The sequence below is a fragment of the Perca fluviatilis genome, chromosome 19, assembly GCF_010015445.1.
Source record: "Perca fluviatilis chromosome 19, GENO_Pfluv_1.0, whole genome shotgun sequence".
Classification (NCBI taxonomy): Eukaryota; Metazoa; Chordata; class Actinopteri; order Perciformes; family Percidae; genus Perca; species Perca fluviatilis.
In genome coordinates this window covers 20,574,416-20,597,427 of record NC_053130.1, presented here as the reverse complement: position 1 = coordinate 20,597,427, position 23,012 = coordinate 20,574,416, and the positions used below count along the sequence as shown (strand labels likewise).

At 38.3% G+C, this 23,012-nt stretch overlaps 1 protein-coding gene across 2 annotated transcripts in view; it reads left to right on the top strand.

The window, feature by feature from the left end:
* The window catches only part of wdr27 (WD repeat domain 27), a 48,831-nt gene that overhangs the window by 7,828 nt on the left and 17,991 nt on the right, over positions 1 to 23,012 (top strand). For both annotated transcript variants that reach the window (XM_039782992.1, XM_039782991.1), the window contains exons 12-22: positions 429 to 502; positions 6,458 to 6,527; positions 6,752 to 6,820; positions 7,537 to 7,640; positions 8,839 to 8,928; positions 9,797 to 9,918; positions 11,876 to 12,009; positions 14,372 to 14,469; positions 15,280 to 15,401; positions 18,952 to 19,049; positions 22,329 to 22,431. In XM_039782992.1, the coding sequence (XP_039638926.1) occupies positions 429 to 502; positions 6,458 to 6,527; positions 6,752 to 6,820; positions 7,537 to 7,640; positions 8,839 to 8,928; positions 9,797 to 9,918; positions 11,876 to 12,009; positions 14,372 to 14,469; positions 15,280 to 15,401; positions 18,952 to 19,049; positions 22,329 to 22,431 (1,084 nt within the window). The remainder of the gene's footprint in view (positions 1 to 428; positions 503 to 6,457; positions 6,528 to 6,751; positions 6,821 to 7,536; positions 7,641 to 8,838; positions 8,929 to 9,796; positions 9,919 to 11,875; positions 12,010 to 14,371; positions 14,470 to 15,279; positions 15,402 to 18,951; positions 19,050 to 22,328; positions 22,432 to 23,012) is intronic.

The following is a 23,012-nucleotide window of genomic DNA, read 5'->3' as shown; positions in this document are numbered from 1 at the left end:
TCCATAAATGATTATTAAACAAAATCCAGCAGCACCAATAAATGCTGATAATTTCATGTGTTTTTCTGCTGTAACAAATTTGACATTAATGAGCTGAAGCACAATCATGGCTCGTTAAAACCTGCAAAAACAGTGCAGTTGTGTTTTGCTGCTTTCTGTAAGCCACTGGTCACCTGACCTCACCAGCAATGGGAAAAATAAGTGTGGTCTGTTTTTTAGTTAGCCTCCTGCCTGTAACTCCTTCTGACTCTGACATTTCCATATTAACTTGGCATATTATAACCATTCTTGCCATCTGGTTTTTCATGAGTCAGCAGTATCATGGTACTGACAATTAAAAGTACTAATAATCCACAACAGTGGAAAATGCTTTGCTCCTTCATTTCCAGTAACTCTTTCCCCCCATTTCACCCCTCCCTTGTTATCAGTTCTCCTCTACTGCTTGAATCTCCTCTGAATGCCGAGTTTAAGAAGAAGAAGCCAGAGCATCCTAAAAAGAAAGGTCAGCATCTGAAGACTCAATCTACTTTCACTTATGCTCATGCACATAAAGTAAAAAAGGGAACTACTGCTGTTTGATGACTCTGGGTTTTAAAACTGTGACCCATTTTATAGTTCATTCCATGGCTCGGTGTCTGTTTTGCTTGGACACAGACGATTTTACTAAATTGTACTTATTGTAGGTTTATAGAAAGTCTGTTTGACTATCGCAAGAGTTATAGATAGTCTGTTTGACTATCGCAAGAGTTACTGAGAACCTCCTCATTATCTGTAAATATAGAGGATGGAAAAGATTCCATGCTTTGCATTGTGGGGGGTGTTGATGTGGCACTTACTAATTAAGTTCCCTTCACTTATCATTTGCCACATATGAAGGTACTTCAAAGTATGCAGTAGTAAGAGTACAACTCATTTCAATTGATACATTCTCATTAATTGGCTCAGTGTTGTACGGTTGCCTTTTTGTAGTAGTGGACTTCCTAGGTAAAGTGAGCCTATTTGTGGTTCTTTGGTGTATCATTAGGATCTGGCAGCTTGGAACTATTCTGCTGGAGACCTACAGTACAGTATACTGTGGTTTACATGTTGCTCTTACAGAGAGTTACTGCTGAGAAAGCCAGTATTACCCAGGCTCCCCACAGCTGGAGTGAAGGGAGCTGCCAATGCCAGACTATGTAGGGGATCTTCAGTGGAGTCCAGAGGTGCTGCGTGACTGCAGTGTCAGACCAAAAACCACGAACACATACTGACTAGTGCAACCCACCGTGCTGCCCCCATCTCTCTATTCTTATGGATATTTGCAGAATTGTATACAAATTACCCCTTAAACCGTTGCGATTCCTGGAAAGGAAAATGTTCTTCCATTATAAGTCTGGCACAAGTCTGATGCAGCTTTTTTTATTTTTTTAAACTGTGAGTGCAGATTAGATATTTGTTGTCACTAGAGATGCACCGATTACAACTTTCTAAGCCGATTCCGATTTCCTATTTTCATTGAGTTAGGCCAGCCGATACCGATTTTAGCCGATTCTGATTGAATTTTTTCTAACCACTTTACAGCACACACAAATATTTATTTTCTATCTTTTCTTTAATAGAACATTTTGCACAGAACATAGAACATTTTTTGAATAGATAATGGATCACTATAAAATAGAACTATATAAATTACTCCTGGTGTGGGAAATTCACATACATCTAAAGTGCAATGTTAGAATAATTTCCTTCTTTTCACATCCAATATCCAACAAAAAAAATGTGATTTGGGTTTTTGGTGTCGTCCCTCCATGCCCTTCTTTTTCCTTGCAGGTGTTGCATATTGCAAACTTGTTATCTTCTGCACACATGCTGAAGAATTTCCAAACAGCTGAAATGTTGCAGTTTAATTCACGAGGTTCCCTACATGTGCAAGAATAGCGTGGACACGCGCTTCACACGCGAGTGGGTACGCGCGACACACATAACTTATGTTCTCGGTTAATTTTAGCATTGACTGGCATGAAATCGGCACATGTCAGACTGACCTGCCGGTTGCCGGTCATGGCCGAGCATATGAAAACCGGCCAATTCCGGTCACTGGCCGGTCTATCGGTGCATCTCTAGTTGTCACATCACACCGGGAATCATGAAGTGAACCAGGACTCATGGCTTTTTGAGATGATGATCATCAGCAACCATCAATTTTTGCATGATGTCACGTCTTGTTGCCTGGATGAAGTTGTTTTAATATTTATTTCAGGGGACTACTAGTCAGCAGCAATTGGCATTGAATGGCATTGATTACATATTACTTTGATTGTATCTTAGTTTTCCATAGAAAGTGATCAAATCCATAATAACATAAAAATGCATACTGTATGAAATTGACTCTATCAATGTTTTCCTTTGTCAGGAGCATGTCATTTTATTATACAAAAAGGTTGCCTTCATTTGTCCTTAGATGTCACCAATGTCTAAAATGTCAAAAGGAGAGAGAGCCTAGATTCATGTAAAAATACTGGGTGCTCATCTACGATATCATCTAAACGACTGCTGCAAGACATCAGCCTACATGGCAGAGCATTATGCATCAATGTCAGTCTTATTTTGTAGAGCTCCTTTGCTAGTTTTGGGTAAAGTGAGATGGGGAAAACAGTTTGTGGGACACAGGAAACTGTGAGATCTTGACTAGTCCAGTTTGAATGAAAGAGGAAAGTGTTTCATGCTATTGTTCCATTAGTCACTGCTTTACAGCAACTACAGCACAGAGTACCTTAGGCCGGTTACACACTGGATGCGTTGCGTGAGCGTGTCAGCTGCGTGGCGAGACCGTTTATATTTCAGCTCCCATGTTAACAGGTTGGAGCTTACACACTGCCTGCGTGACACGCACGTGTCAGGCACGACTCGAGCTGCGCCAAAAACGCGTGCCTGCTAGAAATAGAACCGACGCCTATTTTTCACGCGACACGCAAGCGTGTTGGAAGCATTTCCAGGCAAAATAGAATAGGAAAAGATGTTTATATGTCGTTTAGACACAAATACATATTAATAAATGACATGTTGATGTTTGAAAGTCTCTAGGTTTTGATATAAATGCAGATATAAATGTAATAAAAAAGAAACTGTCAATACAGGACGAAATATTCTGTAGCCTATTTTGCCGTCAATACTGCCGACGTTGCTGTAATCAAATCAGTATATATTTATGTTTAACATGGTATTTCATTTTATCAATTGGAAACGTACATGTGTCCAGACAAGGCTAGGAGCAGCAGCACCGCGTCAGACTCGTTTCTGGTGTGTGAAGACATAGAAAAATCCACGCAGCTGACACGCAACAGAAACGCTACGCTCACGCCACGCAGGCAGTGTGTAACCGGCCTTATTGTTTAGTGAATCTAGTTCACTAGCTCTCTAACTCTCTATTCAAGTTTGATATTGTGGTTAATATTAGCTACATGTAGTAGTACATTCTTTGACTCTTTGTACATTCCCCCCAGTATGCTACACACATGTTCCACATTGCCAGCATATTTTTTAGGTGCTAAAGGATTTCTATTGCTGTCCGTCTTCAGTTACCGTGCCTTGGATACCTTTTTACTTCTGCTCATGCTCCTTTCTCCTACTGTGTGACCCACTTTTCACAGATCAGTAAGGCAATAACTTGTACCAGAGATTCTGGTTACAGTCAAAATAATATCTTAGAGACATATACCTACTATGGTTTATTAAGTTTTAGAAGCTTGAATTATTTCTTTTTCTTGGGCCACATTCAACAGCTAACTCAAAGGGAGGTCTGACTTTTCCCATCTCCTGAGAACAGGAGTTAGCGGTTTATTTTAGAATAAACTCTGGGGCTGGCCTGAGTCTTGTACCTTCTAATGCAAACATCCCAAACTGTAAAACAAATCATTGTCAATTGTGATTTTGAATCCTACAGGTACAGACCTAAATACAGCAGATATATCCTTATTGTAACATTAATAATTTGTTGCTCCTTTGGTCGTTGCATCAGCAGCTAAACATCCTAATGTTTTGAGCAAGACTGATGAATTTCTATATTATGACACTTCTATAAAGTTAAAGGTGCTGTACGTAGGATTGCGAAGATCCAGGACTTAGCCAAAATATGTTAACATCTCAGTCCCTCCCCCCTTTCCGCTAAAGCCCAAAACAGTCTCCTAAGCTCCTCCCCCCACAAGGGAGAATGAATGCGTGTGCATGAGCAGTGATTGACACACAGTTCGACCACCCCCCGGCCCTGATTGGTGCATCTGAAGGGAGCTGTGTATTTTTGCAAATCGCACTACAGGCTGTAGGTGGTGCCAAGATTCAACTGCTTCATGTAGTTTTACTGGAACATAGGGTCAGTTTCAGCAAATATTACAGAAAGTTAGTTTTATAAGGCTTACCTACTGCACCTTTAACACAGCTTAGGGTAAGTATTACATAATAAGTGCAGTTAAAGGAGCACAGAGCAAACCGCTGTGATTTTGTGCAGATATGACTCGACTTGGAAATTTGTCTGAAACTCTCACTTTGCTTCAAATAGCATCTAGTGTAAAGTCAGCGTAAATCATGAGATTTTTACTGCCCCATAAAACTAAATGACCATTATATATCAACAGGAGGTTAATAGGGCTGTTGAGCAATGCCGAGGGATTGTGTTGCCAGGTTATTAGATTTCTGGGGTAAAATGCGTAGTTTCCTGAATATAATCTGTTATACTAGGATGTCCTCACACAAAACACAGTGGAAGAATGGAGGAAGGTGCTACATGTCAGCGACCAGTTTCACAAGACCTTTCATCCTCAAGCTGAAAAAGCACATTTGTTATGTACTTTTTTATAATCTCTTTGCTGATTGACACTATACCACCAATACCAATTTGACCTAAGTTAAATACCAGGTTCACGAAAGCTTTTACATTTGGTTTGTAAACATCTGGTACAATGAAGGCCTCTCCATGGAAAAAAAACTTGGTTGAACAAAGGAAGGAAATAAGACTATAGCTTTCACAGAACCAACACAGCATGAATCATATCAACAGAATTATCCTTCGGGGCTGGACAGATAAAAAACAACATGTACTAAGACAAACTCACATTTCACATGAAAATCCAAGGAAAAGGGATCCCAATAATTGTTCAGAGGTTGTCAAGTGTACTTTACTGGAAAATACCCTTCAAGCCAGAACTGGAGTGAACATTGGCACTGCTGATCAAAGATAAAAAGCATTCCCAGATAAGAGAGGATTGAAAAGAGATCCAGATGTGCTTCTTTTTTTATTTTATTAAATGTATTATTGTGTTGGGAAACGTGCCTACATTGAGTTGTCCAAGAGCCTTAGAAGGACAACTGATAGTACCTAGCACTCAAACACTAAATGATAGTTGTGTTTAGGTGTTCAGTGTTTGTAATTTGAATGATGCATTAGCAAATTAAAACTACTAACATTTGGTATGTCTATTGCTAACTTTACTGTAAGATGTTGCTGTTTTTTCTTGATATGAAGTTAGGTTTACATTGTGGTTATCGACTGTTATCAGGTTACCTTTTGTAAAACCTTTGAAGAATAGTTCAAATGGCATTTGTCATTTTGACATATAGATAATAAGCTACTGCTGTAAACACATCTGTGTGACCGGATCAGACTACAGTACCAATCATTTTTGTAAGTTCATGTTTAATAACAGTCTGTCACTTAACTGCAGAATCATACAAAATTAAATACTGCCACTGAACACAACAATAGCTGTGTAAAATATATAATTGCATAGACAAAACAAAATCAAGAGCTATCTTAAGAGCTCAAACACAGTTGCCTTCCCAGGTTTACTTGTAGTTTGTAGTTTGTTGGTCTAATAAATTCATTGATAAATTAATGTTAGATAAGTCCTGCGGAAATGTCTGCTTAGGTGATTAACTAGTGTTGAGTCAATGCTGTAAACTAAATCAGTATAGTTTTTGCTGATGCAACTGTAGTCCTAAATTGCTGCTCAGAAATGATGTGACTTTTTCCTGCTTTGCCTGTATTTGAAACATTTTTTGGAAAACCTCACACATTTTAATGGTTGTGGAAAAAGTGAGCTCATTGTAATATAGTAAAGGCACTGACAGCGAACAGGGAACAGAATTAACCATCCTACAGTTTGTGGCTGATGCTCTTAATGCTCACAGCACGGAGTGGTCACCCAATAATATTGTATCTCCCTTTCCTAGTATAATCCATGAAAATCCACTAGAGTATAATGAGTAGTTCTATCCTAATTATGGAAAATAATGAGCAGAAGTCATTTTTCCTTTCGACCTTTGACTCATAGTGTAACATCTGCTCATTTGTGAGTGGAAATCTTTATTTTTAGTATCTTTTATCTTTGTTTTGGGCATACATACTTTAGATTGTTTATACTAATAAACGTACTTTTGTTTGTCAGTCTGTGTCTAATGGACCATCTTATCTTTTTATACAAAGGAGGAATAAAGGAGCGGCCTCTGGTTTTCCACTCAAAAGTGAAGTCATCTGGATATACTAGTGCCCCAAGGTAGGTTCACAGAGTAACCTTTTGCCTAATAGAAAATTACAGTTTGTTGCATTGTCCAAAAATGATGTTAAAGATGAATTTTTAGATTCAAGTGAGAGGAGGATTATAAAAAGGAAAATGTCCAATGAACCAAATCCAAAAAATACAGTATGAAATGAGATTTGATGAATCAAATAAATTGATACATTACATCATAGAAATGTTTTTTTTTTCTTGCTTTTCAGAAGTATTATGTTTTCACCTAAAACAAACATCCAGAAGAATCCTTCCTCTAAAACGGCTAACAAAAATACGTAAGCCGTCCCATCACATATAATACAATGTTGAGAAAGTTTTCATATGTTATTTTTAGGGATGCATCGAATCCAGATTTTTTTAATCCACTGGTTAAGATTCTGCCGAATCCAAAACCGAATACCGAATCCTACTCCCATCCTCAGTCCATTAACACAGTAGGCCCACTGTTTGTTCGGTGTAGGGCTAGCAAAGCTGGTAATGGTCGTCTGGTTAACACAAGTTTTTAGCTGTGACTGTCCTTCCTTTGCCTTACCTGAAGTTGCTGCATTTTGGCTGCTGTCTATAGATTCCTTAATGCACAACTCGTATTCTTTTGGTTTCATACGCAAATGTTTTAACAGCGGTGATGTTGTGTGTTGTTTAGGGTGCTTGCCACCATGAGACAAATCGGCATTGCAAATTGAACAAGTAGCTTGACTTGAATCGCCTTCTTTTGACTGAAACTACTGCCAAACAACACTTTTTCTGCTCACAAGTTCCATTTTCACTTTCTCACAGCCTAGTGCATTGAACGGTCCACCTACGTAATCAACTGCAGCATCATTACATCGACCAGCGTAGGGTTCGGTTCGGTGGAAAAAATTCTATGGTTCGGCAGTAACTGAACCCCGTCAAAAAGCCCAATATTCGGCCGAATCCGAAGCCGAATCCTGGATTCAGTGCATCCCTGGTTATTTTTGATATAAAAGTGTATTTTTTTCTTGTCATTTAGAGGTTTACTCCTCAGAGATTATCCAGCAGACTGTGCAGCACCTACTATTCCACACATTCATCTTAGCATTGTCAACAAGCCAGTCCACTGCCTTCAATATTCAGGTGAGACAACGTAGTTGCTGCGATACTGACCAAAATATGTAAAATATAATATAATAATTAGAGATGCCCCAATCGTGTTTTTTTGCCACCGATCGATCGTCGATGAGCAATATCGGCCGACATCATGTTTTTGTTTTGTTATAGCAGCTGGTATAGCTGTATTACGGTATGGGTCAGTTTGACTGCTTTGAAGTGTTTTGGCATCTCCACCAGGTGCCAGCGAGAATGTGAAGTTGACGTCAGGCTGTGTTGAAGTTTGGTACAGGGGCGCCATCTTGTGAGGACATGCTCTGTTGAACTGTGCCTGCTACGGTAGTTACCTGCTTATCTTGCTTTGTTTGGCCAAAAAGTTGTTTAAAACATTTTAATGGAGAAGGGTAGAAAAAACGCAGGCACAGGTAAACAGAATGCAACAACAACAACTTATTAACATTCTCTATACGTGGTGTCGACTACTACAGTATAAATAAATAATAACAATTATTCTACATGCTTTTCTGTTCAACAGGGCAGTACAAAGAACTCCCAAGGAGCAATACAAAGTCTAAAAAAGCAACTAAAATATGCAATTATACCATCCGACTATCACGGTCATATGGGCGGGTGCTCTCTAAAGTGATTTGCGATACCTGCCGTTTGAGTGCTTTTTCTCTGCCTTTTACTTTTTACTCTCCCCTGTCAGCTTAACAAACTCGCCATGCTCCGCTGGCTGATGCGTCCTCAAGTGCTCAAGTGCCTTATTAAATTTGTTGTGTTGAAATTGAATGTAGCGTATTTTTTTACTGAATATATCAGCCGTTAACAATCGGCGGCCGATCAAACGGGGCATCCCTAATATTAAAATATTGAAATGAGTCCTAATTATGTCTGTGTTAAGGATGGAACTACTTAAAACTAGTTTGAGACCTCAGTCAGGGCCATAGGATGGTCCTCTATGATACTACAACATGAGGACATTGAATCCGTTGGAGCCTGAATTTGTAATATTTTATCAACAGTAACAAAGATGGCAAACAGAAAAAAGTTGCATACAGTTTTGAGGTTAAACAATTATTTATGAATTATGATTGGTAATAAATTAAGATCAGTTTCTTGTTGTTAGAGAATTATATACATTTTAGAATGTAAATGTTCCTGTGTGTGTCTGCTGACTGTAAAGTCCTTATAAAACGGTTCTGTGTTTCCTTGTCTCTCCCAGGTGACGGAAAACAAATCCTGTGTGGTCTTGGCGACAGCTCAGTGTTTTTGCACAAGTCCTCCCTTACTGGCAATCCAACTGTCTACACAGGTGCATGAAGTAGTCATTAGTATCCATCCCTTAAAAAGTCTGGGTTATACAGTATTTGCCTTCAGTCACCTCAGTGTTTTTTTCAGTAGTGCATTTGAAAAGAATGAATCATTCATGCATTATTGATGACATTTTTTATTATAAGGTTTTATTAATTGACTCCTCACAAATTATGCTCACATGTTAGAGCAATCCAGGTTAATGTCTTACCCCTGAAGAGGATAATACTAAGAAGTGCATCCTCAGCTCAAATTTGAGTTATTCTGATTAACATACTTTGAAATGGATCCATGGCTTAAGATTCATGAAACGACTCCAGGAAAATCCAAATATTTACTTACTTAGCTTTCGCTGTCAAAATTGTAGATAAAGAGTTCTCTTTTACCAGAAACCGTGTGGTTTGGTTATATTCCAACGCAAGAATTTGGTACATACCGTCTTTGTTTTTTTCAGGCAGTAAAACCTAGGCGATGATAGAAGAAAGAAAGATGAAAATGGAACATTGTCTTTTGAGACCAAATAGGTCGGAACTTATAAAGTTTCTCACTTTTTTACACAGTACTGAAAAATAAAGTATTAGTAAGAGCATTCAATTATGTCTGCCACCCAGCGATTCTAGGCAGTAAAGTAAACTGTCAGGCAAAGAAAGGATATCCATCTTTGTCAAGCATCTGTTGATGGCTCAAGTGCAGCGGGAAGAGAGTCTCCACAAGGAGGCAGCAGAGATAAGAGGACAGAAGAGGAGGGGACCACGGACACCGTGTGCCTCTTCTCTTCACTCTGAACTCTCTGAATACAACCATAAATGTAAATGTTGCAGCCACACACTGTTTCCAGGATCATTTCAAACCTCTCTCTTTATAAGCAGGGCATGACAAGCCAGTGAGCAGTGTGAGTTGGAGCCTCAACAGACAGTGGTGGTTGAGTGCGTCAGAAGACCAGTCTCTACGAATTTGGACCCATGGCAGCCCAGAGCCGGCCATTATCATGGTAAATGTCCCATGCATTCACTAACACACACTTGTACCTACTGTATGTATTTTTATAGATTTCATTCAGTCCCTATCACCTCAATCTTTACCACTACACGCTCTACCATAAGTCCTTATCAAACCTTCACTAACTTATTATTCTAAGTCCAACCATAAAAAAAAAGTAAAAGGAGGACGAGCCAGAGTGACCTCATATTGCAAAAATGTCCTCACTCTGAAAGTCTAAAACTCAAATTGGTTTAGAAGCATAACCCAATAACTCATGCAGTACACATTTTTTCCTCTCACTCCTGTCTTCAACGATGGCTATGATTGCTGGAAGGATTTTGCCCCTAATTGCAGTGTTGTACAGTATATGCGGCAACGATGCCACACTGACAGTAAAAAAGTGGTTTTTAGCTACTTTATCCCCAATGTTTTCATTGGTTGTTCTCAAGAACATGCTTTCAATGTAGAATGTCTCAGGTTTGGATTCTGTGATTAAGTTACATATAGTATTAAGAGATGTGTGTATTAAGGGTGATAGAATGGTGGCACTATATTATATAGTGGTGTTGCAGGTAAGAGATGCTGAGGAAAAGTCTCTAATTTGTTTAGTCTGTAATGCACACCTTTGTAACAGAGCTTCTGCAGAGGGATTTCTATGTACTGTCAAATTGTATCTTTGACATATTGATATAAAACCTGCTTAATTCACTTTTCCCTTTTCTAATAAGTATAGCATCATGGAATTAAAAAAGAGAAAGCAAAATGAATTGGGATGATTAAATTGTGTGTTTCTTGGCTCAAAGATAGTGACTTTGTCATTCAAAGCATCTGCTGGACTCAGAGCATCCAAAACTCTGATCATATGCAGACCCTCTTTACTTCATTGGGTATCACATTTAATGGGACAGTCAAAAGTGTGACTACCTCCCCATGCCAAGTGCAAACAAAATCTGGGGTCTCCCCATAGCTGATGCTAACCATCCCTGCTCTGCTCCACTCAGTGATATTGTCTTGAGCTTGGCCTTTGACTGCTTGGTGTTCTTGTGAAAGAACTTGGCAAAAAATGCAAGTCTTTTCAGGAACAAGAGTTCTGTCAGGGTGAGCCAGAATTACAAATAGCTTTGCAGAGTTATACTTGAAACTCTAGAATGAAATAACTGCAAATGACCACAAAGTGCTCTTAAAATATATTGTCATTGGAAGCCTTAAGAGGTCAGGTAAGTTGTTAGATAAGTACATCTATAAACCTCGACAGAGAAAACAATCTGACAGGAAGCCCATCTTTTAGCGACCTTTACCTTGATATACTTAAGGTCGGTTTGGGGGGTTAAGGAAAACAATTTACCTCCTGTTTTGGAACAGATTTTCTTTGAGTCCCTTTTTCAACATTGTGTGAAGAACTTCTCTATGAACTTTAAAGAGACAAAATGAGGAGATGTTGGTTGTTGGTTGAGCATTAAAGCAAACATTCAAGATTTACATGGTCTACCATTAGTGCCCACAAGTGTTTTTCTCCTGGATTTAATGGGATAACACAGACATTATGTGCAGATTATCTCTCCACATTTGAGGGTGTCGCGTGTACCATTTTGAGCAATTAAAAAGTTATAGCAGTGTACAGCACTAACTATTACAGCTTTTTATTGCTTAAAGAATTCAGCCGTGACTTTACTTTAAATCACTTTCAGGCAATATGGAGGACTGTACGTATTTAGACAAAACTACTTAGAAATGTTGCGTTTTCTTTGTCTCTTTTTTTTTTTTTTATCATCAATGAAGTTCCCAATGATTAAAACAAGACAAGTCAGTTAGAAGACATATTGCTAAAATGTATTCTTTTAAGTCATTGTCCTTAATTTAAAATAAGGTTATAGTAAGTATAGTAAGTAATATATTTTCTTGCTTCATGAATGTCTCAATAATTTCTAGAGATTTTTTTTTTTTTTGTCATTGCTTTCCTTCTTTAGGGTGACAGTTTGTTCTCCAAACCCATTAGAAGTGCTCAGTTTTATTACCTCGACAAATTTCTGCTTTTGGCATCTGGACCCTCTCTCTACTTGTACCTGTATAATGTGGACATCACACGTGATGACATAAAAAGGTAATTACAAGGAATTATTATAAAGAACAGTTCAGTATGTATACTTACAGTGATATATAAACTAGCTATTGGTTTTGAATTGGTTTTAAATATGCATGTTATTTATGAATCCAATATAAAAATGTAGAAAGCATTTATTCCACTACAGTTTGGGCCAAAATGTCTGTTTCTCTGTTGTGGTCTCAAGCTGGATTTCAGTTTTTCACACAATTGAACACCCTGGCCAGCTGGATAGGCAAATTAAGCTATTGGTCTAATGCATTTAACAGCAGAAATTGATGTTTTTTTTCTATTTAAGACAGGGTAGCAATGGGGAATCAACAATAATCAGCACTGGCAATGCCTGATCCATTAACCTACAATATTAACATCCTAGTTGTTACATTACATTATTACACAGCCTTGTTGAATACTTGTTTGTGATTGGTCAATCATGGCATTCTACGGTCAAATTTTTCGTTGCTAATGTATAACAGATCGTTGCTATGTATAACAGACCGTTGCTAAGTATAACAGACCGTTGCCATAGACGGAGTTCTTATCATAGACTTTGGCGGACTCTTTTTTAAATAAAATAGTTTTTTGTGCTCATACGGAGCTTATTCTGCTGATCAGTGGATCACAAAGGGACAGAGAGGGTGGAAGAAACAAGAATCACTAACAGCGCTAATGGCAACAGTGCAGCAGAGCATTAGTTAGCTCGCTTACCGGGGCGACCTGGCTTCCACCGGAGAGCCGTGCTAAAGTTTACCGTCCCGATCAGCGGGTTACCTCTGTATGAGTAGCCGTGTAATAAGCAGGATAATGTAGAGCGAGCCTATCATTATTGCAAGCTCATTCAAGATCAGCTTGAAGGCTTTTGGGGTTCTAATTTGTTATGCTCTACATTATCCCTTACCTATATGTACTAATATCTGCACTACTGAAAAGACTGCTTAGGATGGTTCTCGCCTCACAGATTGTGTTTGTATCCAGCCAACTACAGTTTCTCTATTTATGCTGAGGTGTTCGTATGGAAGCCCAAAAAGGCAATGTGTTAAAATAAAAGGTAGGCATTGTTGGATCGGGCAAGTTTATATCATACGTACGAGAAAAAAGATAAACTTTCACCTTGCCTCTCAGGGCTTCCGTAGTTTTGTTAGAGAAGCACGATGACATAAAAAATAGAAAATTGTGTTACACAATCACAATGGCATACATTCAAACCTCAAAGCTGCACAAATCAGGACCACTCTCTTATTGGCCTCTACATAATAACACTGACACATTGGGGGTTAAGGACCTTTCTAAAGAGAACATGAACAATACTTGCAGGGTAGGGCATTTTTCATAGATTTAAACCCATGGTTGCCACTTTTCACCTTTAGCTATTGTAATAATGACTACCAAATCAACTACATCTATTGCAAAAACATTGCAATGCGGCTGAAAAGGGTACTGTAGATCCAAGGATTGATCTTTTTTAGACTTATAACATTTATGTAGGTAGCAGGCTTTGTTGCTTAAGCTAGCATTGTTACTGATTTGATGAGGGTCTGGTCAGAGCTTATTCTGGAGGCCAGGGAAATGACAATAAAAGTCCTCCATACCCTCTTTTAACCCTCATTTTGTCCTTGGGTCCAATTTGACCCGTTGTTTTTATTTATTTGTTTTTATAAAAAATACCCAAAAATTAGATGGATTCCTTACAATGCTCTTCACACATACAATTCATGATCACTACTATTGAATTTTGGATGTTTTGTTCAAGTTTTAGCATTTCAAAAAAATTGAAATGGTTTCAAAACTGTATTCAGACTGAGTCTTTGAAGTCTCTGATTATCCATCAAGATACCTTTCTCTAATATAAGTCTAAATATTTTATCATTTATGCTTTTTTAACTCAAAAATGAGGTATAATTTCCTACAAATGAGGATTATTGTCCATGAATTCCAAAAATTTGTGTAAACCTAGTGGTAATAACTTTGTAGTTGGGTAACAAAAGCATCAAAAAACGTAAAACGAAAGCGAAAAAAACATAGAAAAAAGTGTTGAAGAAAGGGATATAAATGTCAGAAAAGGCGTCAAAAAGGTGTTAATTTTAACGACGGGAAGACAGTTCAAGGGTTAAAAGTGCATGTTGCTTGTTTATCTTTTTCCTCTTTTGGTAGTTATGTGTGTGATGCATCTTGTGAATGGAGACACTTAAACTGATAATCAAAAAGCAGTCGTAAAGGGTAGGGAATTCTCTCCTAAAGCTGTACAGCTCAGACGTACAGTAGATGAAGAACGACAGCTGTGCAGTGATTATGTTAAAATGTTGTTCATATAGTCACCTGTGTTTGTTTGGAAAATGACGCAGCTTCTTCTTTTTCTTCTCAGATATCAGCAACGGAGTGTCATCAAATTGGCAAGATGCATTACAACGACATCAGCAACAGACATCACTGCCTTGTCTGCAATCAATGATTTCTTCTCTTGTATCCTTTTTCCTGTTATTATTGTTCTTGCAGCTGGAAGTCTTATAGTTTAGACTCTATTGATGCTGTGGAAGGCAAAGTGAACACATGTTGCCTCAGGGTTTCCACTGCCGACTTCACCTGTAAATCATTTAGGTCTCTTTAATTTTTCAGGAATGTCTGCATTCCAGCCCCTCGTTAGAGTTTACAATGCATTTACTTTCCAGTAAATCCACTGTAAGCTGTGTTGGAATGAGTGAGATCCTGTCAGGAGTTATTTTGCACCACCATGCTTGGGAGTGGAAATGGATATAGAGTGATTACAGTAAAAAAAAAAAAAAGCTTCGATATTTAGTCTGGTTTTTCTGTATTAATTAAGGATTAATTTGTGTATCATTAGAAGCTGTCTGCAAGAAAGCAAACTGATGTATTTAGCTATGTTATTTTAAAATAAACTCCTGAAACACCACCTGTTTACCACAGCCTACAACCTCGTTTAGCTTAGCCACAGTAATTCTGTAAAGTGTCCTTGGGTTTCATGAAAGGCGCTATATAAATAAAAGTTGTTATTATTATTATTATTATTATTATTAGTAGTAGTAGTAGTAGTATGTACATGGGCCAGCACTAGTGCTGCTCTAGGGCTGGCCCATGAATTACAAGGGGAAGTTGGCATTCTTTAGTTATTGATAAGATAAGTTTTTTTGTTTTGTCCTAGAAAAATTACTTTGAACACTTTACATAATAAAAACGTAGAGATCACACATCTCATCTACTGCAGGCTATAGTTTGCAAATAATAAATCGCATGACTTTTCTTAAAAGCTGTCAGATATCGTAGTGGTGTGTGGTTCAGATCGGTCCATTCAAGTATTTGACATGAACAAGGGTTCAGTTGCCTCAGCGCTCCCTGATGCCCACAGCAGAGCTGTCCACTGCATTACACAGAACAAGGTGAGGCCATTTAAATGTCCCTGTAAAAAAAACTGACTGGTCAAATAGGTATTATTATCTTTATTATATTTGTGATAAGATGTAAAGTTAATGACAGCATATGTGTAAGTGAAATGTGTTCACTATGTGGGCTCTATGCGTAGATTCTTCAGAGATAAGAAATTGTTTAGTACAGTGTAGAGTAAAACTGGAGACCGTTGATCAAGCAACCCCTATTGTTGTTACTGATGCCAAAAATAACCAGTTAAAATGCAAAATATGAATATTGCTTTTCTTTAAATAATGTTCATTACTGAAAGACAAACTTTTATTGTTTTCAAAAAGTCACAAATATAAGTTATTGTAGTTTGACTAAAAAAACGTAACCTTTGTAAATGGAAAGATGCAAAGACATCTCATCACTCCACAGGCAGACTGAGCGACGTTTAGACCTGCCCCACACAGCAAATAATTTGCTTGGCTTTGCATCAATTGTGATCCCCATCTTCCATCTTACTCTTGAAGGGTCTACTATTTGGCAGATGTTATAGTCTTACATAAGACATCTATGAGTGTTGCACGAGTTACATAAGACACAGATTGTCTTTGAGGGAATAAAAGTGTTAGTGTGTGTGGTGTGAGTAAAGAAGGCCATGGTTAAAAAAAAGAAATGTTTGGTTACCCAGAAGTTTCCATGACCGACAGACAGGACGTGCCATCATCAGTATCATTCATCTTGCAGAGTGTTTGAATGTAAATCCCTGGTGCATCAGGATTAAGCCTGCCATAGGAGATGGCAGAAGGAGATTCCATGCTGGATGGTAGCCTTGGAGTAATGCTTTTCCATGATGCAGTTTGGGTTTATGTGGCCTTACTCCCACATCACTGTCTTGGACCAATGTGGGCCCAATTTGCTGGTGTCTAACAAGTAGACAGCCTGGGCCTGTATCCACATCCATTATAGTGCTATAAAGAATGTAATACTGCATCACGTAAAAACTATAGATAATAATAATAAATTAATGCATTCAAGTCTGGGTTTTCTGCATATTATTTACATTTCTGTGAAGCTATCACTTTACATTCTACAATAAAATTAAGTTCTGGTTTGCCAGCTTTGTAATAGCAACCAATACATTCATTTTGGTCATAAAAATATGGAAATCCTACAGATGCTTGAGAGAGAGGCTTGTACCCAGTGACCTAGGGGTATTGATGTTCTGCATGTTGACCTGTGCATACTTGACACTCAAGGCCAGGCTGGATTAGCTGGACACACTGCAACTAGTGGGATGGATAAAATGCATCAACCCATTCAACACACAGCTGCCTATACTCCTTCGACCCAGAGGTGCCTGCTCTTTGTCACGCTAGCTATTGTGTGCCATACACTGTGGAAAGCCTGCCGTGTGTTGTTAAAGCTTGGCTATTGCGTCAATGTGGGGTCCTCCGCCTGGGTGCCCAAGGGTGCTGTAGGGTTAACACCTGCGGATCAGAGGGATTGCCCCTGCCTGGGGACTGTACACATAACATCACTCTTCCCACCCCTCTTCCTTTCTCGTCCCGAGGCGGACCAAACATCAGGAACCTCAGCAAGTGAAGCAGCTTTTCCCACTTCAAATTTCCATCGCCTTTTTTGCAAAAATTCACCTGGAACTCATCAGCGCACAGGGCTTCTCGGAAAATAGAACTGGAAATGCCCTCTCAGAGTCCCGTTCTCACACTCCTAATGGAAATCTAAACAAAAAAACGCACTCACCGCTGCTCTCTCTCTCTCTCTTTCTCTCTCTCGCTCTCTGTCTCTCTCACACACTCACAGACACACACACTCCACTGTATCAGCTGAAAACTTGGTGTGAATTGTCATATATGGAATTAATGTATAGATGTGCTGTGGAAAGTCTATATTTATAGCTGAAGTGTATCTCAGTGTGGTGCAAAAACGGATGGAAAAATGACACCAAGACAAATCAACAACAATTTTGCTTCTATTCCAGTTTTTCCTTCTAGCCCTAATGTGCTTAAGGACTGTTTGTTATTTATTTAAGGGGCCACCGGAGGAGTTTTGGGACCTTTAGTCAAAATAGATATGACCCTCCCCTCGCCAGTAATAATTTTTCTATGACCCTCCAAAACAATTTGGAAAAAAGGAATGACCCTCCCCCAACAATTTATTGATACCTTCTGCACTGGTTTGTGCTTGGCAAAGATGTACAGATTACCATTATTTTTTTACAGCATAGACATACAGGACTTAACCTCTGCTTTCTCATCTGACGCATCACACTCCTCTGTTATGGTGTGGTGGCCATTTAAGTAGATTTACTCACTAAAATAGTTGTGGAAACACAATAAGCATGGACACTTCCTGCATTACTGCATTACTTCAGATACTAAGTTACTCCTCTAGTAAACTAGTATTCACATGAAATAAAACAATAAAACATTGAGACCATTCAGCAAAGCACTCTGGGTAACATTCAACACACAAACTGGTTGCTATGGACTCCTCACTCGGCTTCCTCCACTTCGCCGTTTAAATAAAGTGGAAAGTAAGTACAAATCTACACAAAACCCGCAATAAATTAGTAAGCTGACATCAAATGTATATACATGGCATTTAGGAAACCTTTATTGCAACCTTGGCACAGTAAGATGTCCAGACTAGCAACAGTCATTTTCGTTTTTTACGTCCTGCTGCGCGCATCGTCAGCCAGGAAATATTTTTTTTACTAAAGCAGTATATGAAATCAGATGTATTACCTACCACCATTTAGTTGTTTTGTGTTATTTAAGATATTTATAAAATATCTGGTCATGCCAGATGTAATTATTCCAATAATTTTTTTAAACAATGCAATTACCCGTTTCAGCCACCAGGGGGGCAGCTCCCCCTGCCCCACAGCAAACTCATGGGTCAGACCCATCTGGTAGCGGGGGCCAAGACTGAGAGCTACATGAAAAAAATATGCACCAAACAAGCCACTTTAAAATGTTGCTGTTTCTATGAATACAAAACTTGGGTGAGCTGCCCCCCCGCACAAAAAAATGTTGGATGACCCTCCCCTCAACAAAGAATAAAATTACATGACCCTCCCCTATTTTCCTCCGGTGGTCCATTCCATAAATACCAAACGGTCCCTTATATTGTCTTAAAGTAGAATGTGACATTAAAGCAACACTAAAGCACGTTCCCCGCTTTGGTCCCCCTACAGGTTGGAAGCTGAATTGTCCATTAAATTACATTAAGCAAGTTTGCTAGGTCGGGTAGCGGATCTGTAGTTCGAATGAGACATAATGAGACATTACGACAGCGGTAATGGACAATTCCGCTTCCAACCTGTAGGGGGACCGAAGCAGGAAAAGTGCTTTTAGTGTTGCTTTAATGTCTCATTCTACTTTTAGGTAATAATAATGCTACCTGGAATAATACTATGAAAACTATTTGCCATTACAGGATATACAGCAACAAACTTTTCCAGCACTGGACAATAAGAGAAGCTGATTTGCAACTTATTTCAATCAAGCATGTGCTGACTAGTCATTTTTGTTTTTTGTGTATTTTTCACAGGGCTCCATGTTTAGCACACAAACGCCGGATTCATACAACCTCTTCCTTACCAGTGCAGTCACGGATGGTGTGAAGATTTGGGACCTCCGTACAATGAGGTTGGTCTGCTCTGTTGGATTTAAAACCTATGAGCACAACATTGGTGGCATTACAGAAGTGTATGGCTACTTAACCATAACAATTGCTTTTTATGACATTTTGGACACGTGGCAAATAGTGCTATCCGGAACAACTGGCATACAATTCTGAAATGACTCCCTCATTATGAAATAATAGTGTTTTCCCATGAATTCAGATTAAATATTTGGATCACCTGTATGCAACCTCTATACAGGTTATCCTCATGGTAATCATGTACTGTATGTATTTTTTGTTCTGTTTTCTGACAAAAAGATTTACATATTACATTTACAGTGATAAGTAATATTAATGAAACTGTTTTTTTTTTTTTTTTTTTTTTGGTGGGGGGGGGGTAAAAAAAAAAAAAAAAAAAAAAAATTTTTTTTTTTTTTTTTTTTTTTTTTTGGGGGCAAAAAATTTTATTTAATTATATTTCAGTCCCATTGTTTCTTATACAAACATACCTCAGTCAATGATTGAATTGCAATTGTTCAATTTCCAAAGTACGTAGCTAAGAATATATTTCTTTGGCCCTTAGTATCACTTCCATATAAGGCGGATAATTCAAGTAGGCTCTATTGGATTTCAAAATGTTCTTTTTGGCCCGGTAAAGGCATTTTTTAATAAGTTCATTCTTTCATGTCTGAGACTACTTCCATGTTTAACTCCTCATCCCAGACTCAATCAAAACCTTATTTCTGTCTGATAAATATTTGTGCCTGGATTCCAGGTCAACTTCTGGTTCTTAGAGCTGTCATCAAGCATCCCTTTGCAGATGCAGTTTCTCTGAAGTGAAACATATGGCTGTATGAAAGCAATATATTGAAAACAAATGTTAGTGGTATTATACTGACTAAAACTTCTGATAGATTAAATTAGTAAAAGATTTAAGTTGCTACAGTGTAATAACAGCATCATTTTAGCATAGTATGCTGAAGTTCATGAGAATACTTAAAGTCGAATTTGGGATCAGTTCAATAAAGTCTCTGAATTAGCAGAAGTTGCCCCTGGATTTGTTTGATGCTTTGTCCATCAGAAAGAAAATCAAAATGTTCTCATTGTATTGGACTGGTGGCAGACGTTTCAGAAGAAAATGTCTCTAAACTTCAGCATGTAAAATCATAGCTATTTGAATGGCTACATAGCCTTAATAGAGAATAGAAACATATGTTGATTAAATAAGCAGTCCTGTTTAGTTTGACATTTGTCGGGTCATTGCCATTTTATCAAGAAAAATGTAAGTTGTTTTGTAATCGAGTTATTTGTCCATAAACACTGCTGATGAATAACTGTCTGGGTAAAAGCTTACGTTTTTTTACCCATGGTGATACTGTATATGGCTATGGCCACTGTACAGCACAGTTAATGAAACTCCATTGACAGAAACTCTAAGTTGGGACAAATTTGGGGTTAATATTGTGTTCCGTCAGAAAAACCACAATGGGGAATGTACATTTCACTCAGTGGAAACTTCTGAAACTCAATCTTAATTTTATTTTACTCTGTCACATGAGAATCCCCAGCACTTCTTGCTCCTTCCTTTTCAGACAAGACAAACATTGCTTGAATAAGGGTAATGGTTTATGAACATCTGCAACACTTAAAGAATTATAGGCAATGTAAGTGCCCTCACCCCTTGTATTTACAAATGATGTGTTTTAGAGTGCAAGGTTCCAGTTTAGGGATCTACACTGCAGTATTTAGCATAGTTTCAAATCGGCCTCATTCAGATACTGATTCTAAAGATAGAGAGAACAGATGTTTCTCTTTAGTCCAGTGATGTATTCTCTTGAATCTGGTGGAATTTCCATCATCTGATAAATGGATGCTGTGACTTAATAGATCAATAACGCATTTATATTAAATAATGTAAAATAGTACAAGTCAAAGCAAGCTTTCTCCTTAGTGGGTGAAATATATTGGCTGCAAATAAATAGCAATGATTAGGCTGCTGATTACCTTGATGACTGACACTGAATACCCAGGTGGATTCAGTAACCGTATAGTCTCCCACCCAAGAGTATCAGACCCTCCAGTGCAGTCTGTGTTAGTCATCAGGCAAATGCCCGATAGTCATCACTCACACAACATGGAGAATGTATGTGTCTTCTGACACTTCTGAAAACCAGATGAGTGTTTTTTCAAACTTGTTAAAGCTGCTTCTTATTCTTAAACTGCTTCTTATCAGTGTGATGGTGACCGCTTGTTTCAGCACTGCTGTAGACCTGAATGGCCAGATGGACTGATGGGAATTTAGAAACAGATACCTCTCGTTCATCTTGCTGTACATTGAAATGATAAGAGGTTTGTCATGAGTGGCTGTCACACAGGAGATAATATGACCCTGTTGGGTATATTCTTAAATTCAAGCTAACCTGGACTTAAGTATTTGAATGAAATTGAAATAGTTTCAAACATTACAAACAATTTTCTTTTTCAGTATCTTCATCTCCACAGTGAAGGCTATGGGTTGGCTTGTCAAGGAGGCAGTTTTTTTTTTTCCTTCTTTTCAGTCAGGTTGCCCTTTTTGCAGCATTCTCAAGACACTAGGTTTTTGGCTGAACCAACTCCGTCTCATGAGGTGTTAAGTTGCAGCCAGCAATACTTTGTAACTTAATCTTTTGAGGGCTGTATGGGCAGATTGCGTAGTCAGCTGACATTGGCAATGTACTGGAAAAATGAAAGGAACGTCTTACAAAATACAGTAATGCCAGTGAATACATCACAAAAAAAAAATGCCATAGAGTTCAGCTTTCTTACACAGTCTTAACAACAATCAACAGTATTGTTGCTTGCTTTTATTTAACTTTCTCACTACACTGGGTATATCAAATGTCTTTATGATCACCAGTACAGTGAATATGACCTACTTTGGTCCAGCTTAATGACATTAGCATGTGAATGTCAAAGACATGCTCTCACCATATCCTGTTGAAGCCCTGCCAACATGCCAGCCCATACAGAGACCCTAGCTCAGCTACTTGTTAGTGGCATTGTAAAGACATTACATGCTGTTGCACACCAAAAGAAACAGTGCCGAGTTACACGAGGGGGCCATTCGTCATCTAAGATATCTCACTTCTCGAGCATTGTTTTTTAGATTATAATTCTGTGTTTTTCAAAGATGTCCCCTTCTATGTCACAGTCTTTCTTGACGCACAGAGTTCAGGGTAAAATAATTTATTTTGGATTATATCATTTTATTGTATAAAGTATACATATTATGTGCTTTTAATAAGACCATAACTCCTCTTCAGGTGTGTACGGCGTTATGAGAACCATCTAAATCGCTGCCATCCGTGCTCTTCAGCCATCTCACCATGCGGCCGCTTCATTGCCTCTGGCTCTGAGGATAACTGTGTAAGTTTTTATAGTCTGTCTTTCCTTATACAGTGTGTGTGTGTGTGTGTGTGTGTGTGTGTGTGTGTGTGTGTGTGTGTGTGTGTGTGTGTGTGTGGGTGTGTGTGTGGGTGTGTGTGTGTGTATGCCTGCGCATGCGTACACTTCTCTATATATACTGTATCTCAGACAGTCAGGTTTTCTTTCAGCATAATTTCACAAGATTACAATTATAACCAGTCATTTTTTTTTCATTTCTGTAAAATTTTATATGGTGATAAAATAATTAAGGGGTCTGCACATCAAAGCAACCTATAAATTATGTTTGGTTTTATGAGTTCAGAGCAGTGACTGTCACAAAGTTGCAAAATGTTGATGGCTAATGTGGCATTTTAAAAGCTTCAACAATATTGAATGTGTAATTTATCATGTGTCACTGTATATCAGTGTTTGGCCAGTTTACAGAGTGGTGAATCTGCTGTTAAGAAAGCAACAAAATATAGCAGCGTGAGATACTTTTACTAATTTTTGACAGTTAAATCAGGCTCACAATACCATAATGCAAAGGGACAGATACAGTAAGTCCAATGTGATTTTTTTTA